The sequence below is a fragment of the Hippocampus guttulatus genome, chromosome 5, assembly GCF_054856545.1.
Source record: "Hippocampus guttulatus isolate MCC_2025c chromosome 5, RoL_Hgut_1.0, whole genome shotgun sequence".
Classification (NCBI taxonomy): domain Eukaryota; kingdom Metazoa; phylum Chordata; class Actinopteri; order Syngnathiformes; family Syngnathidae; genus Hippocampus; species Hippocampus guttulatus.
Genome location: NC_141265.1, coordinates 2,254,097 through 2,268,969, shown reverse-complemented (window position 1 = coordinate 2,268,969; position 14,873 = coordinate 2,254,097). Strand labels below are relative to the sequence as shown.

Sequence of the window (14,873 nt, the reverse complement as noted above, 5' to 3'; positions counted from 1 at the left end):
TACAGTATATATATATATATATATATATATATATTTTTTTTTTTTTCAAAAGACACAAAGGCGAGGTGGGGGGGGGGCGACTGCATCCTTTTGCACATTATAATTGGCATTATTGCATTCACTGCTTGTTTGATCCCATATGACTAGTGTACACTCTTTCTTCCGATGTTTATCCCTTCAACTTAATTTGCATTGTAAATGCTAGTTGTAACTGTCTGGGAGGTTTTTGTGAACTCCCACCTCCATTAGTCCGAAATAAACCAACAGGTGCAGCTCCATCAAATGATGGACGTACTCTTTAATCATGTTTGTGTTCTTCTTTCATCTCACCCTTTGTTGTTGTGCACGTGTGTGTGTTTGAACCAGGTGGCGATATCCAGACCTCATCAGGGACCCTCAATGAAGGGTTGGATGAGGATGCTGATTGGGGGGATGAAAGAGAGATGGAGAGAGTAGCCTGTGAAGGAGATGATTTCATCCCTCCTAAAATCATTGTAAGGATCAGAATTCACTCTTCAGCAATGTTGACGTTACTGCGTGACTACGGTTCATAGATGGCCTTTTCCCTTCATACCAAGTGGTCCGTGATCTTCCTCTCTAGCTCTGCATTTTTATTTGCCTCCCTCAGCTTATATCCTCCAAGGTTCCAAAGGCTGAATATGTTCCGAACATCATTCGTAGGGATGACCCTTCCATCATTCCAATTCTTTATGTGAGTAGTAAAAGCTTTTCACAACTTCCTTTAAGTCATAATGTGCCTTTAAGTTTGTATTTTAGACTGCTACGATTTTATGTATTTCAAGCCTCTCGCATAGAAAAAAATCCAACTTCACCCTATCACACCCGTTCGTTCGTTCATTAGTCCAAGCCAGACTTTGCTCAAGCTGACAATGATGCACATTCGCTTATAATGGGATTTTGTTGAAATGAGCACAGGTGGGCATGTCAGTAAATGTTGCCGGTCCGTCATTCCTCGTTCGCCAGTCCGTCTATTCCAGTGAAGAAGCAAGCCTTGTATCACGAAAACGAAAACAAAGATATTCCACAGTATTTACAATCAACATTTACAATCATATAACACACTGAGTGCACCTGAACGGGAGTCCGTCAATGACAGAAGGTCTGTCAGGATTGACAATGTGATGTACAAAAACCTATAAAAACCCACTTCAATCGATGTTTTGTCCATTATTTTTATTTTATTTTTTTTTTAAGTTTCACGTCATTTGTCAGCACAACGAATTGACGGACCTTCCATCAGTCTTGACGGAATGCCCACGTCTGGAAATGAATAACTCACATTCACTTACTGAGGGCCAAACTTACATGATAAACTATATGGGGGTCAAAGTATTGGCACAGCTCTTTGATGATAACACAGTACGCCCACCCCTCCCCTCTAAAAATAAATAAATAAATAAAGCCGTTTATTTGGACAAAAACCTAAACACTTACATAATAACTGGCCATACGTGATTCCTTGGCCATTGTAATCACGTAGTATTGGTAAAAAGGAATCCATTATGTTGGGAAGATCCCATCTATAACAGCTGTCTATGTCAAGGGTGTCAAACTCATTTCACATTGTGGGCCACATATGGCCTCGGTAGATATCAAGTGGACCAGACCATTAAAATTATACCATACTCTGCTATAATTAACCAAAATATGTCTTTCCTTTGTTTTGGTCTAAGGAAGCACAAGAACATTCGGAAAATGTTGACATTTAATGAACATATCTTTTACAAAACATTTCATGAAGCACCTTAGATTTCCTTCGACAAATGTGCAATTGATTTATATCATTCATACATATGCATTGCAACTGATCCCACTGATTGTACAAAGGCACAAAACTTTAAAAAGTACCGGTAATTGGTATTGAAAAATATAGTAATGCACTTTTAAGATTAAATGAGTTTTATAAAGAAAGGAATTTTTCAACCATTTACACATGTGCATATAAAAATTTAATCCCTGCCTACACCTTACAAACTAAGGAGAGTGCTATTAAATGTAGAAAGAATAAAGTATTCACGTGTCCTTGATATATGTCTGCTGTGTTGGGTCTGTCTCAGTGTCTTCTTCTCTGATCAAAACAATGTCTTCTACTCTGATCAAAACAGTGTGTCCCCCTAGCGGATACTCAATGAATTGCACCTTATTAAAAATATTAATTCCGTGTCTTTTATGCATTTTTTTCACTTTTAAATTATCCCGCGGGCCTGATGGAACCTCCTTGGGGGCCGGTTCCGGCCCGCGGGCCGTATGTTTGACACACCCGGTCTATATTAACTTTCACATTTTAGATGCCCTGAATTTGGATAATTCAATTGTTTTCATTAATATAATTCTAACCTCACAAGGATTACTTTGCAATTGTGATTCTGCCAATATAATTGATGAAGTTGTCGACATTTGCGTTCACAGCGCCTTGATTGTTTGCATTCAAACAAAGCTGACGTTACTTGACTGGACCGATTTGAATGATGGTTTTATTCATTCATACGTAAATGTATTTGTTCTCATGTTGTGCATGGGCAGAGAGTGCATTAACTTGTCATGATTCATTCAATTAGATTCAGAATCTGAACACTCGTGGGATGCCATTGCTGTATTCAAAATATATTATACCTACTTTATTACATATAAAGACTTCACACTCATTGAACTCAATATTTGTTCTTATTAATTTTTTTTTAACAATCTGCATCTTTCTTTGTACTTCTCTGCTCAAATGTGGTGAAATAAGAACTTGTTACTCTCCTATTTTCAGGACCACGAGCACGCTACATTTGACGACATCCTTGGTGAGCATGACGGGTTTTGCGGTTTCAGAATTTGGCACAATGCTGTGCGAAGGTAGCAAGGACAAGGTGGCATATTTGTAGTTGTTGAAGCACTGAGATGATTCATTATTTGACATGATGCTATCAAGAGACAGACAATGTACGTGTTTCATCATTTGAGTGGTGAAAAGTGACACCCCTCTCTTTCTGATTTTCCCTCTCTCTCTTGTCTCTCATTCATACTCCGACACTCAGAGGAAATCAAGAAGAAGCTGACTGCCTACAGAAAAGGCTGCAAAATTTGGAATATGCTCATTTTCTGCCAAGTGAGTGACAAGATGGGCAGGATTTTAGGAATTCTGTGACATCATTGGGTCATAACATGTCATACATGACATAGAATGTTGTCGACTTAACAAGACCTTAGCTATGTTGAACTGAGCAACCAGGACAGTGAAACAATGTGTGGGGGGGAAAAATTAGCCCTGTGCCCCTGAATTTATTCTACTATATCTTCTTAACCTAAATGATTCTATTTTCAGATTTCAGTTGTCTTTATGGTGCTAATATCAAAGGTACTGATTTTGCAAGCTCGACACTTGCTTTCACAGTCAAGAAATATATTTTTGGCCCTGAAAAAAAAGCACTGTTATTTTGGGGTCTAAATATGCCCATCAGTTGCAAAAAGTCCTGTTTAAAGCAATACAGTTCTGTAATTGTTGTGGTTCCCACTGTCAGAAGTAGTGAATGCGATCAAAACAAATCATAGATTCCATTCCTATTTTTGCTTGCAACAAAGATGATTGATGACACCGCTGTGTCATGAGTTTGAAAATGAATCTTTCCACAGGGAGGGCCGGGCCATCTGTATCTACTGAAGAATAAAGTGGCCACCTTCGCCAAAGTGGAAAAGGAGGACGATATGATCCAGTAAGCAACTCCAGACGTAAAAGAATATATGTAGAAAATTTCCATCATATTAAACTGTATCCCAAAATTACCTTACATGGGAGCAAAATTAATAAATTGTATTTGAGTAGTACAATTGTTTATTAGAAATATTGCTGTCCTGTGAAAAACGGGTATGTCCATCCATCCCTTTTCTAATCCGCCTATCCTCACAAGGGTCGTGGGCGTGCTGGAGCCTATCCCAGCTGTCTTCGGGCAGTCGGCGAGCGACACCCACAAGTGGTTGCCAAACAATCGCAGGGCACACATAGACGGAAGAACAATTCGGCCCCGTAGTGCAGAGGTGCGGGATCCGATTACGGCTCCGGCCTTCCTTTGTGGAGTTTGCATATTGTCCCCGTGCTTCTGTGGGTTTTCTCCAGGTACTCTGGTTTCCTCCCACATTCCAAAAACATGCGTGGCAGGTTAACGGAACACTATAAATTGTCCCGAAGTGTGAGTGCGAGTTTGAATGGTTGTTTGTCTCTGTTTGCCCTGCGATTGGCTGGCAAACAGTTCAGGGTGTCCCCAGCCTACTGCCCGAAGACAGCTGGGGGAGGCTCCAGCACGCCACGCTGCCCTTGTGAGGATAAGCGGATCAGAAATAGATGGGTTATGAGTCAACGCAACATTATTTCAGTCACCGATATTTTTTTTAAATTGCACCCATAATATACACACTCAAGCTGTTATGCATTTACCATCAATGAGGCATAATTCAGTTTTCCTCAGCCTTCTTTCAAGCTCTCTTTTCTAATTTCCTGGGCTGCTCTCGACCCTGTTGTCATTGATTTCATAACTTCTCTTCCGAACGCAGTTTCTGGCGGCAGCTGGGCAGGCTGATGAGTAAGCTGAACCCTGAACCCAACGTCATCCACATCATGGGCTGCTATGTGTTAGGGAGTGCAAATGGAGAAAAGGTATATCGTGTTTGTATCGTGACTAAGACTTGCCGACAGAGAACTGACGCACGCACCCTTTGAAAAAAAAACAAAACACAAAGTGCTGCTAACGTGTGCACCTGCAGCTCATGCTTACTCAGAGCAATTGTGAGTGCAAATACACACACGCTAAATGCCATATGCTGAGAACAGCAGTGTGAAGATTATCAGGCAAGCTGTCGGTTTCAGCTCTTGAGATCCTCAGGGCTTGCTGAAGAAAATAATAAACAATGGATTTGTTTTTAAAGTAAGGAAATGTATGCGTCACTTGACTTTTTCAACATCTCAGCTGCCTAAATATTTGCTGTTCTTATAATAATAATAATAATTATTATTATTTCTGCTTGGCTCTCGACAAAGGCGGACGCTTTTTTGCTCTGCTCCTGCTCCTGCCCCCCCCCCCCCCCACCCCCCTTGCTCGCCACTCAGTCTATGTGCTGTCCTTGTGCTGTCTTTTCCTAGCCTCCGCCGTATTTTTTCATCCTAAAAAACAAACCATGGAATTGGTTGGCTGGTCTCTTGATGCAATCGACAAGATTTTCTGGACGAGAAGAGCAGGCAGTGGGGAGCCTGCTTGCCCCTCGAGATATTTGCTGCTGGGCACACCCTAGATCCATGGAGGAAGCGGAGAATGGTGTGCCTGTCAATACTGTCCATTGAGGAAGAGGAAGACATCTACATTATCGGCCTGCTGATAGCAGGTATGCTGCAGTTTAGTGTTAGCAGTTTCCTGTTCTATCGCAAAATCCAACCGACGGGAGCAGCTTTATTGGAAGTGAAGAACCTGCCGGTCATTCTCGATGGTCTCGCGCGAATGTCCAACACTCAGACTCAAGCGGTGACTGAGCTCAACCGCAATTGCGGTTCTGGAGCGTCTCCGTACGATCGACAACAACAGGGGGAAGTTGGAATTCTCGCTTGGAAAAGGAATTGAGGATTTGGCTGATCGCCGCCAGTGAAGGGATACAGCCACGGACTCAAGGCCACCTGAAATTGTTGGCGGCCGTCCCTCCAAAACAAACAACGCTATTTGGACCCCTTTCCCCTCGATGGAAGGTATGCACGGAAGCTAGTGCCCCCACCATCACCCCCTCCTTCTCGGCCATGGACTGATAAGCCAGGACTGTCTTCATGAGCAGACCTTGACGAAGCAGCTGCGGCCTGTTCACGCATACACAACCAGACAATCACACGCGCATACACATCCTCATCATCACAGTCTTCATCGTTCCTCTTCTTTTCCCCCGCGACGTGGAATGATCTGCGGAGCGCACGGCGGACCGTGCAGCTGGTCGGATGGGCCGCGTCGTGGTCACCCCACGATATTTGAGCACGGATTCCAGTTTCTCCAAGTTGTTGACCATCTTGCAGTGACGCTCCAAAACCGCAACAGCTTGCGGTTGAGCACAGTCTGAGTCTGAGTGTTGGACATCCGCACTATGCCATCCTTAGACCGGCAGCCTCTTCACTTCCAATAGAGCCGCTCCCGTCGGTTGAATTTTGCGATTGATCAGGAAACTGCTAACACCAAACAGCAGCATACCTGTTATCGGAAGGCCGATAATGTAGATGTCATCCATATCCTCAACGGACAGTGTTGACAGGCACACCATTCTCCGCTTCCTCCAGAGATCTAGGGTGTACCCAGCAGCAAAAGTCCCCGAGGGGCAAGTAGGCTCCCCACTGCCTGCTCTTCTCGTCGAGAAAATTTTGTCAATGGCTGTCGGGCTGCCACCCGGCACATGCAGGGATGGACAGTGAAATAAAGGAAGCGCTCTTTCTCTCACACAAACGTACACCACACTTTGAAATGACAAGAAAATAGACTCCTTGACGCCCACTCAATTCACATATGGACTTACTGACCCTTGTTGCAATTACGTGCTCCCAACATTTACTTTCACACTTCTTCCTCCTCCAGTACCCGTGCTGTTGCTCATCCGCCCCCACAGAGGCAAATGCACACTTACCATATGCAGGCCAATCTCACATAGCTCATGTGCACGTGCAAGTTACACGTTATCGTCCTCTCTTAGACGCTGTGTAAAAGTTGGCATCGTAGAAAGCAAGTTTAACTCTTTACTCTCCATTTAGAAAAGAACCTACATTTAAAATGAATACAAACTTTATGAAAGATTTCACTTGAAGATTTTGCACTGTGTTACATATGTATATTAAAAAAAAAACTGCACCGCACTGGAGCGTAATTTGACATTTTAAGTTGTCGTTTTATGTCCTTTATTTATTTCATTCATATCTAAAAGAAAAATAAACTATAATGTAAAAACAAATGTTCTCCGATTTAGGTTGAAACGGAGCAGGAGTTGGACACGTTTTATTTTATCTGCCCCTTTTCTCCCCAGAATTAAATTACAAAAGAACCAAATTTAAAGACAACAAAATGAAAGGTTATTAAGTCTAGAGTCAATAAGTCGTGAGCACTCAGTGCAGCAATGACCTCTTTGCAAAGCCTAAACACTTCAGTCAACCCCTTGCATCCCCTGCATCCCCCCTGAATTTTGTTATTACGATGTATGCGTTATTCACCGTACATTTTGGAACGGTTCCAGAATGATCCAGAACAGAATTGGACTCTCAAAGCATGGACTCAGTTGGGTTTGAACAAAAATAGGTTATTTATACAAAAGTACGCAAGATCGACAAAGTAGAACAAATGACGCTGGTCACAAAAAACAGGAAAACGGGTCAAACCAAATTCACTTGCGAAGGCATGGATAATATAAACGTAAATAGTATGTAAATTTTTGTTAACTTTTCTTTTGATAGCGGCGCGGACACCCGCAGCGGCTCCTCTTGTTTTATGTTGAGAGGGAAGAAATTTCATCTGTGCTGTATGTTACACATACAGTACATTTGACAATAAAGTTAATCCAATCCAATCCAATCCAAATAGCTTGTCGTGAAAAGACAAGAGTTAAGCCAAACCGCGAAAAATACAAAAAAACGAAAATAAGATTCAACAACAAAAAGACTTACTATGAAAAATGCAGAAATAAGGCGAGAAAATACGTAGCGTGAACAAAAGAGAACATCTTGAAAATTCAACACTTGAGACAGTTATGAGCAAGATATGGAATAATCTGACAGTGGCAGTCCTGAAATACTTGGTTGATTCTAATGCATGACAGGTGCACCGTTGGAAGGAACCGCCCACTACTCTACCTGGAACAGAGATCAAAACGTCTCGACGCATATTTGTCAACTTTGTTTACGATGATACTAATGCAGCGTGTTATACCGGAGACAAATTCCTTGTGTGTTCTACATACTTGGCCAATAAAGATGATTCTGATTCTGATTCTGAACTAAGCTACCCAACAAAAAGGGATCTGAACCAAAACACCAGTTCTTCATTAGCCCACCCTTATATGGATATTGTAGGGAACTGCGGTTCCTCGAGAGCCATATCCCGCCTGTTTTAGATCCCGCCCTACTCCAACACACCTGATTCAAATGATCAGCTCATCAGCAAGCTCTAGAGAGGCCTGAAATGATCATGAACAATTGGGCATTAACGCCTCATTAGCTGAGGACCACAGACGTGGATGTTTCACTCACTTGTCTCTAGTGCATCTCTTGGTGGCAGAGTGATGGCACGAAACACTGCTGTTGCCCTAGTTGTTATTTGACCCGCAAGTCTTATTTCGCCAAAACCAGAAATGGCACCGCTCTGCCTCCTGCAGGTCTTTGATCTCTTTCCGAAACGCATTACCATGCAGTTGAGCAGGACCCTACGGCCCAGTCCCAATACCCACACTAGACCCTACGGTCCTCGGTGAAGGGTCCACTTAGTAGAAGTGCAGGTAGTGTTTGAGAGCGCGGGTTAAAAGTGTACAAAAAAAAAAAAAAAAAAGATTCACAGAACTGGGACAGTGCGCGTTATGTCATCGACTTGGGCCACTGTGTGGGCTCTGCATCATCACACATGGTGGCACCGCTTGTTGTTTTTGGCAATTTTGCTGTTTAAAATGATATTGAAACTGCAGTAAAGTAGTTGTGAAGTAAAAACTCGGGCTCGGGCTTCCAGCCGTGGCTCGACTATATATAGTATCCCCTTGTGGTCTCGATCTGGAGCTACAGAACCACACACAAGGCTTCAGACACGCAGTTGCGAGTTGTGTACGGCAAAAGTCACACGAGAGGATACGGCCGTTCAAGAGGCTCGGTGTTTAGTGATCACAAACTTTCAGATTTATGTTCAAATGTAATCATTTATTTCAGTCACCCATTTGAAGATTCTCGTTATGTAGTTGCGAATTGAAATGCACATTTGTAAGTGGTTTCGCTACAGTAATGGCCCTTTAGCTTCACAATTTCAAACATCTTTGTCCCTTTGAGGATGATCTCGAAATCCACAACAAACAGTACATGGGAGACATTAAGCATTTGATTGCAATGCCCACTTCTAAGTCCACGTTGTGCTTTTTTGGCATCATCGAGAAGAGAGAATGCCAGAGGTAAGCAGAGCTCAAGTAGATCAAGATTTAAAAATGCAGAATGCATACAGTGCAGGAAAGCTAATGTGCGGTGTCGGTCAAATCCTGTTTATGTTGAACAAAGTATCATTTCTGAGTCATTTCTTTTGTATGCAATTTAACATCTCAAGTCATTTGAGCAAAAGTTAACTTCAAAAATGGAGAGGGCAGGGCTGGCGCCAGAATCTTGTATGTCCCCATCAAGTACTAACATGCAAATGATGCTTTGATGTCACCTGTCCATCCATTGTTTTCTTAAAAACGAAGAACCCAGTTGGGACAATGTTAATCATGTATTTGTTAAAATATTCTACATGCTCAACACTTTGTGCTCAGCAATGAAGTGATTTGAATTTCAAGGTGACCCGAGATGAAGCCCCTGAAAACATCTGCCTTGAGGTTTAACCTTCACCACGTTGATTTTTCCAAATGTTTACAGCTGCATATTCCAGGAAGGTGCTCGTGTGGGATAAAAACTAGTCATATATTCCTTGCTTGTTTGCCTAATGTCTGTGCAGTGTTGTTATGGCAGCCTAAAATAATCTATTGTCTCGAAAGAAAACAGTGACTCGCCTGCAGAGACATCCATCATCATGCTTTTCTGCTTTTGTTGACTTACACGAGCTCCAAGATGTTAATTTGAAAATGATATATTTATGTTGCGTAATGAATATGTGATATTAGCACTGTCATAATTGATAAATCGAACTGCTGCTGCCTGTGCGTGCTCTTGCAAGCTCAGCTGGGTAGATGCTATTAATAGAGTGAGCTGTCTTCAGGTGACGCCGTTTATCACTACGCGATCAGTTAGTCACGTTTTCACTGGAGAGTTTTGTTGTGGGGGTGGGCAGTTAAAAGATGAATCCAAGTGCAGGGAAGCAGACGGAATACTGGAGTAGTACCGGTAATTTACAAACAGTCAACCCAAAAAGGTAGATGCTTAAAACAATAAATCAACAGTATTCTAAAATATTTCTGTATACCCTTGCAGCGACCATAGTTTCACCGCATAAACAAATGTTTGAAAAAAGTGAGGTTTGGAAACTGAAGTGCAGCACTCGATATAGTAGTACATGCTAAACACGATACGTTTTTATGGGTCAGATTTCTCTGGTGAGTGAAAAATGTTTTCACTAAGCATAGACTGTTGACCTTTACAAGCAACAGTTCATGCTGCTTGAAGACCACCAAGGTGGCACTGGGCTTCTTCCATGACAGCCATTCAATTTTTTTTCTCTGTGTAATCATTCTGGTTTTATTTGAAAAGATATTCTCCTTTTGTTCTCTCTTCCTGCAGCTGATTAAGACTTTGAAGAGGCTGATGAGACCCTCCTCTGTTGAATTCAAGTCCCCACTAGAACTGTCCGCACAGGGTGAGATCACTTTACACCCTCACACAGTTTGTAAACTGCACAGCTAGCTATTGTATTTATTTGTTCTCGTTTATTTGGGCATAATTATCATTCTCTTTGTACGACACAAACAACTTCATGTTTCTGTTTTCTGCACTATAAGGCGCTTCGGATTATAAGGTGTACCTTTAGTGAATGGCCTATTTTAAAACGGTGTTCTTATATAGGGCGTACTGCATTATAAGGCGCATAGAACAGAAGCTACAATAGTGGCTGCGGTTGCATGATGCATCCACTCGACGGAGACACGCTAAAGGAAATACAATACAATACAATTTACTACAGCTTTATTTATATAGAGCTGTAGTTCTTAACCTTTTTACAAGTACCAAACCCAACCAGTTAATATGCACATTCACCGAACCCTTCATGAGTGAAAAGTAAATATATACTGTATATTTTGTTTTATTTTATTTTTTACAAATTCAAGATATTAAAAAAAAACGCATTTATTAAAAACAGAAAAAAGTAAATACAATTTCAAGAGATAATTATACTTTTTTTTTTTTTAATTGTACGACGTACGATCACGACAGTCACACGTTGACTACTAAGCGAATTAAATGTCCCACAGCACCGATTGGACAAGCAATGTCATGTGATCATTGGCAGCCAGTGATGGCCAAGTGGGCGTGTCATAACTAATTAACATGTTGAGTCGCATGAGTCCATGGCAGAGGCTCCGTCGAACCCCTGAAACTGACTCAAGTTGTGGAATATGTTGTATTATCTCTCACATGTACATGTAGCGATATATATACGATATATATATAGCGATATATATCGTATATATATCGCTACATGTACATCGTAGGATCGTCGGTAGTTCCAAGTATGTGTTGTGAAGCTCTGATGGGTTTCCGTTTAATATGTCAAATCTCTGTATGCACTTCTGTGTACTATCAACACTCCGTGTGTATTTCACATTGCGCTCCTGCCAACTAACCGTCAGTCACTGTTCATTTTGTCTCAATTGCGAATTGAGCTTCACGACATCGGTTGAAATCTGTAGTACCTCACTTTGCAAGCACAGCCCAACCGTGACGGAGTCGGCTTCTCCAAAGGCATGGACAGTTTTGTAATCGGGTGTTTCTTCTGCCTTTTTCTTTTCTCTCTAGGTAAAGAGATGATTGAGATGTACTTTAACTTCCGCTTGTTTCGTCTGTGGAAAAGCCGCCAGCACTCAAAAATGCTGGACTACGACGACCTGCTGTGATGATGAAGCTCTATTTTCTGGCTCGTTGGCCAGTTGTTTCGCACCCGAGCCTCTGTGCTGTGACGGAGGCTGTGGAATGGCCCCCGGAGTAGCTCGGAGGTAGAGTTACAGCAGCAGCACCAGCTTGCCTGGGATTTATTGCTCTCTCCTGAAGGGGACAGAGTGGCCGAGTAGATTCAGCTGTCGTGGTGTACCGTCGCTCTTCTGTCCACTTTCCGTTCCTGCTAATCTCTCAGAGAAACAAGAATGAGAAAGGCAAGAAAATGGGGTCAAAGGAAATGACTTTTCCCTCCTCGGCCCAAATGTGTCGGAACATGCTCACTCCAGTTCGATTTTCGAGCGTGCGGAGAATGCTTGATCAAAGAGTAACGGAAGAAAAGACAAATTCCTTCTTCCTGAAGGTGATTTTATTTTCTCACCCTTGGATACTTTTCTCCATTTTATGGTGGAAGCTCATTGAATTTCTTCAAATAAGCAAGTCCTTAGTGGCGCATTAGGAAAATAGAATTCCAGCAATTCTCTATCTGCTGGCGTTTTCAATGAACTAATATTTAGTCTTATTAATAAATTAACATTTTTTTCATCACTTGATCATCAATGTATTACAATTGTGTATAGACTGTTTGTTGTATTATCTCAGGATAAAGCCAGTGTTTGATACTTTTGAATTCGATTCACGGTTCATATTGCAACATTCGTGTAGGCGAAGGTCTTCATACAGCACACACATCAAGCGGGATGTTACAACTGTCAGGCTCGCTAATCCAGGCGTTCTCTTCATTTTTAGACGAGCCTTGCCAAACAGACAGACATCGCCCTCAATCTTGTGTAGCGCTACAATATTACATTGTTCACCCGGCTGCAACAGCACAACTTATTCTTTCTGGAGCTGTTCGGCGGCTGATTAGGTGTGTTCAACTACGGTGTGTTTATATTGCATGCATGTATCGACACAGTTCATAAAGTAAGTCTATAGGAGTAGAAAGTCAGACGACAACTTTTAACTTTAGGATAGCATATGTGCTTTTCAGTATTTTGAGAAGCCTAAAAGCGATGAGAATCTTCCTCGCTATTATTTACATGTTTGTGATAGATGGCAACTGTAACAAATCTGCACTCAAGTTCAATTACCTCAGTGTTTTGTGTTGCCATTATTGAAGTACCAGCTTCGAAGACAATAGGCGACTTTTAAAAGTTGCATTGCAACTAAACGTATTGTCTTGTGTCCTTCATATTACATCGTTGACATAGCAGAGAGGCGAAGGCCGATTCAGCCAACGTGAGACACGTTTTATGAAGGTCCATGTTACACTTGTAGCCGAATATGGTTGAACTTGTTTTGTAACTGTATACTGTACAGAGTCAAGTGAATCTGTTTTATCCGGCAATGCCTTGTGCACAGCTGAAATAGTCTGTGTTAAATGACCAAACACTACTTCAGAAAATATATTGTGAGGTCAAAACATAACCGAGTCATTTATTTGGAACATCCAGTAAGAAAAACTACTTTGATGTGTAGCATAACTGCTGGTGTCATCAGGCAGTTGGTGCCGTGTCAACTACAGTGACTCTTACAGTACATTGCTTCATCTCTCCCTGCTGAGATGGTCTGAAAATAGATTATTACCCTGTCCCCATTCACCTTCTTTATGATGTGATTGCATTTTGTGTGCGTGCGTGCGCACGTGTGTGGTGAGGGGGGGGGGGGGGGGGGATGTATGAGTCCCTTTAATGTGGATACATGACACTAGCTGTGCAAAAACAGCACTTTTATGTTACTCAAAAGCATTGACATAGTCCACATGCAACTATTTCTTCACAGAGTAAATTGTGTATTACAAATGTTGCATATAAATGTAGCAATGAACATATGTGAAGGATTTTTGTACCACACTGGTTTGTATTTTTTGGAGAAAAAAATATTGCATTGTGAATGTTTCATGACTGGTGTCAAAAAGCCTGTTCCCATCAAAATATTAACAGATTAGTGTACAAAAGGTGATATTTTCTTTAGGCTATCCTACTAAATTGCTGAGAGTACACAATTCATTGTTTTGTTTTGGGGGGGTTTTCTGTCGGGCTACAAAAGTGTCATTGCTCTGTCAGCCCCTGAAAAAAATCTAATGTTAAATACATTACTATTTCATAGTGATGAACCTTGTGTTTGATCAATTGGCCCTTTGTCCACGGCAATTAACAACAATAACACTTCCCCCGATTGAGATGTAGAGGTGCCTCCACAGGCTTCCGCTGTCAGATGGGTGTGCCATTATAAAGGCTATGACAGCGACAGCTTGACATCTTGTTTCAAAGGAAGTTGTGGCAGTCAAAAGTGGAGCTCAAAAGGTTTTAGTGTGCTTCGTTAAATTAAGTAATTAACTTTGAGCATTTTTTGTTGTAATCTATATTGTGTAATGTCACATTAAATAATGTTTATGTACAGAATGTTACAAAGTTCCATTTACTTGTTTTTTTTTTTTGTTTGTTTTTTGTTTTTCCATCATTTTTTTTAAACACACCAACTTGTCTGTTTGGACAGTAATAGAAGTTAGGTTTGCTTCATGATAATGTGCAACCTAAACACTTTTTCATATCCATATTTTCCCTTTTTAATCAAATGTGTTTCCACGGTCTACAATTATTAATTGCAAAGCAATGCATTGAGTGAAACCTTTCCCTGAATAATTGTCAGATTATTGTTGAAGCGGTTGTCCAAGGCTACTCATCATTACTGGTGAACAGTCCAGGAAGATTAAGAATTATGTTAATTCTGCTCACTGATTGCCTCTTGAAGTCAAGTCTCAGAGCCCAACCACTTGGCCATGCAGCTGTTGGTGTGGCATCTTAAATAATGCTATCAATATAACCCTGCTGCTGCATGTATGGATTTCTATAATTAAAATGATTATTAATAGTAAGTAAGAAGTAATCATAATTGTGACAGGCTAAAGCCAAAAGTCACTTCTATCCGATTTCATAAGTAGCCAAACAAAACTGTTTCATATAGCCGAGTTTGGTGAAATTATTTACGCACTGGGCAAAAAGCCCAAGTTATTTCAAATATATATATA

At 41.3% G+C, this 14,873-nt stretch overlaps 1 protein-coding gene across 2 annotated transcripts in view; it reads left to right on the top strand.

Annotated features, from left to right (window-relative positions):
- nsmfb (NMDA receptor synaptonuclear signaling and neuronal migration factor b) overlaps nucleotides 1–13,491 on the top strand; it is a 31,492-nt gene extending 18,001 nt beyond the window's left edge. For both annotated transcript variants that reach the window (XM_086112282.1, XM_086112281.1), the window contains 8 exons: nucleotides 367–494; nucleotides 629–712; nucleotides 2,777–2,810; nucleotides 3,045–3,115; nucleotides 3,640–3,719; nucleotides 4,555–4,657; nucleotides 10,472–10,547; nucleotides 11,705–13,491. In XM_086112282.1, the coding sequence (XP_085968408.1) occupies nucleotides 367–494; nucleotides 629–712; nucleotides 2,777–2,810; nucleotides 3,045–3,115; nucleotides 3,640–3,719; nucleotides 4,555–4,657; nucleotides 10,472–10,547; nucleotides 11,705–11,802 (674 nt within the window). In that variant the 3' untranslated portion in view covers nucleotides 11,803–13,491. The remainder of the gene's footprint in view (nucleotides 1–366; nucleotides 495–628; nucleotides 713–2,776; nucleotides 2,811–3,044; nucleotides 3,116–3,639; nucleotides 3,720–4,554; nucleotides 4,658–10,471; nucleotides 10,548–11,704) is intronic.
- Nucleotides 13,492–14,873: the final 1,382 nt, after the last annotated feature.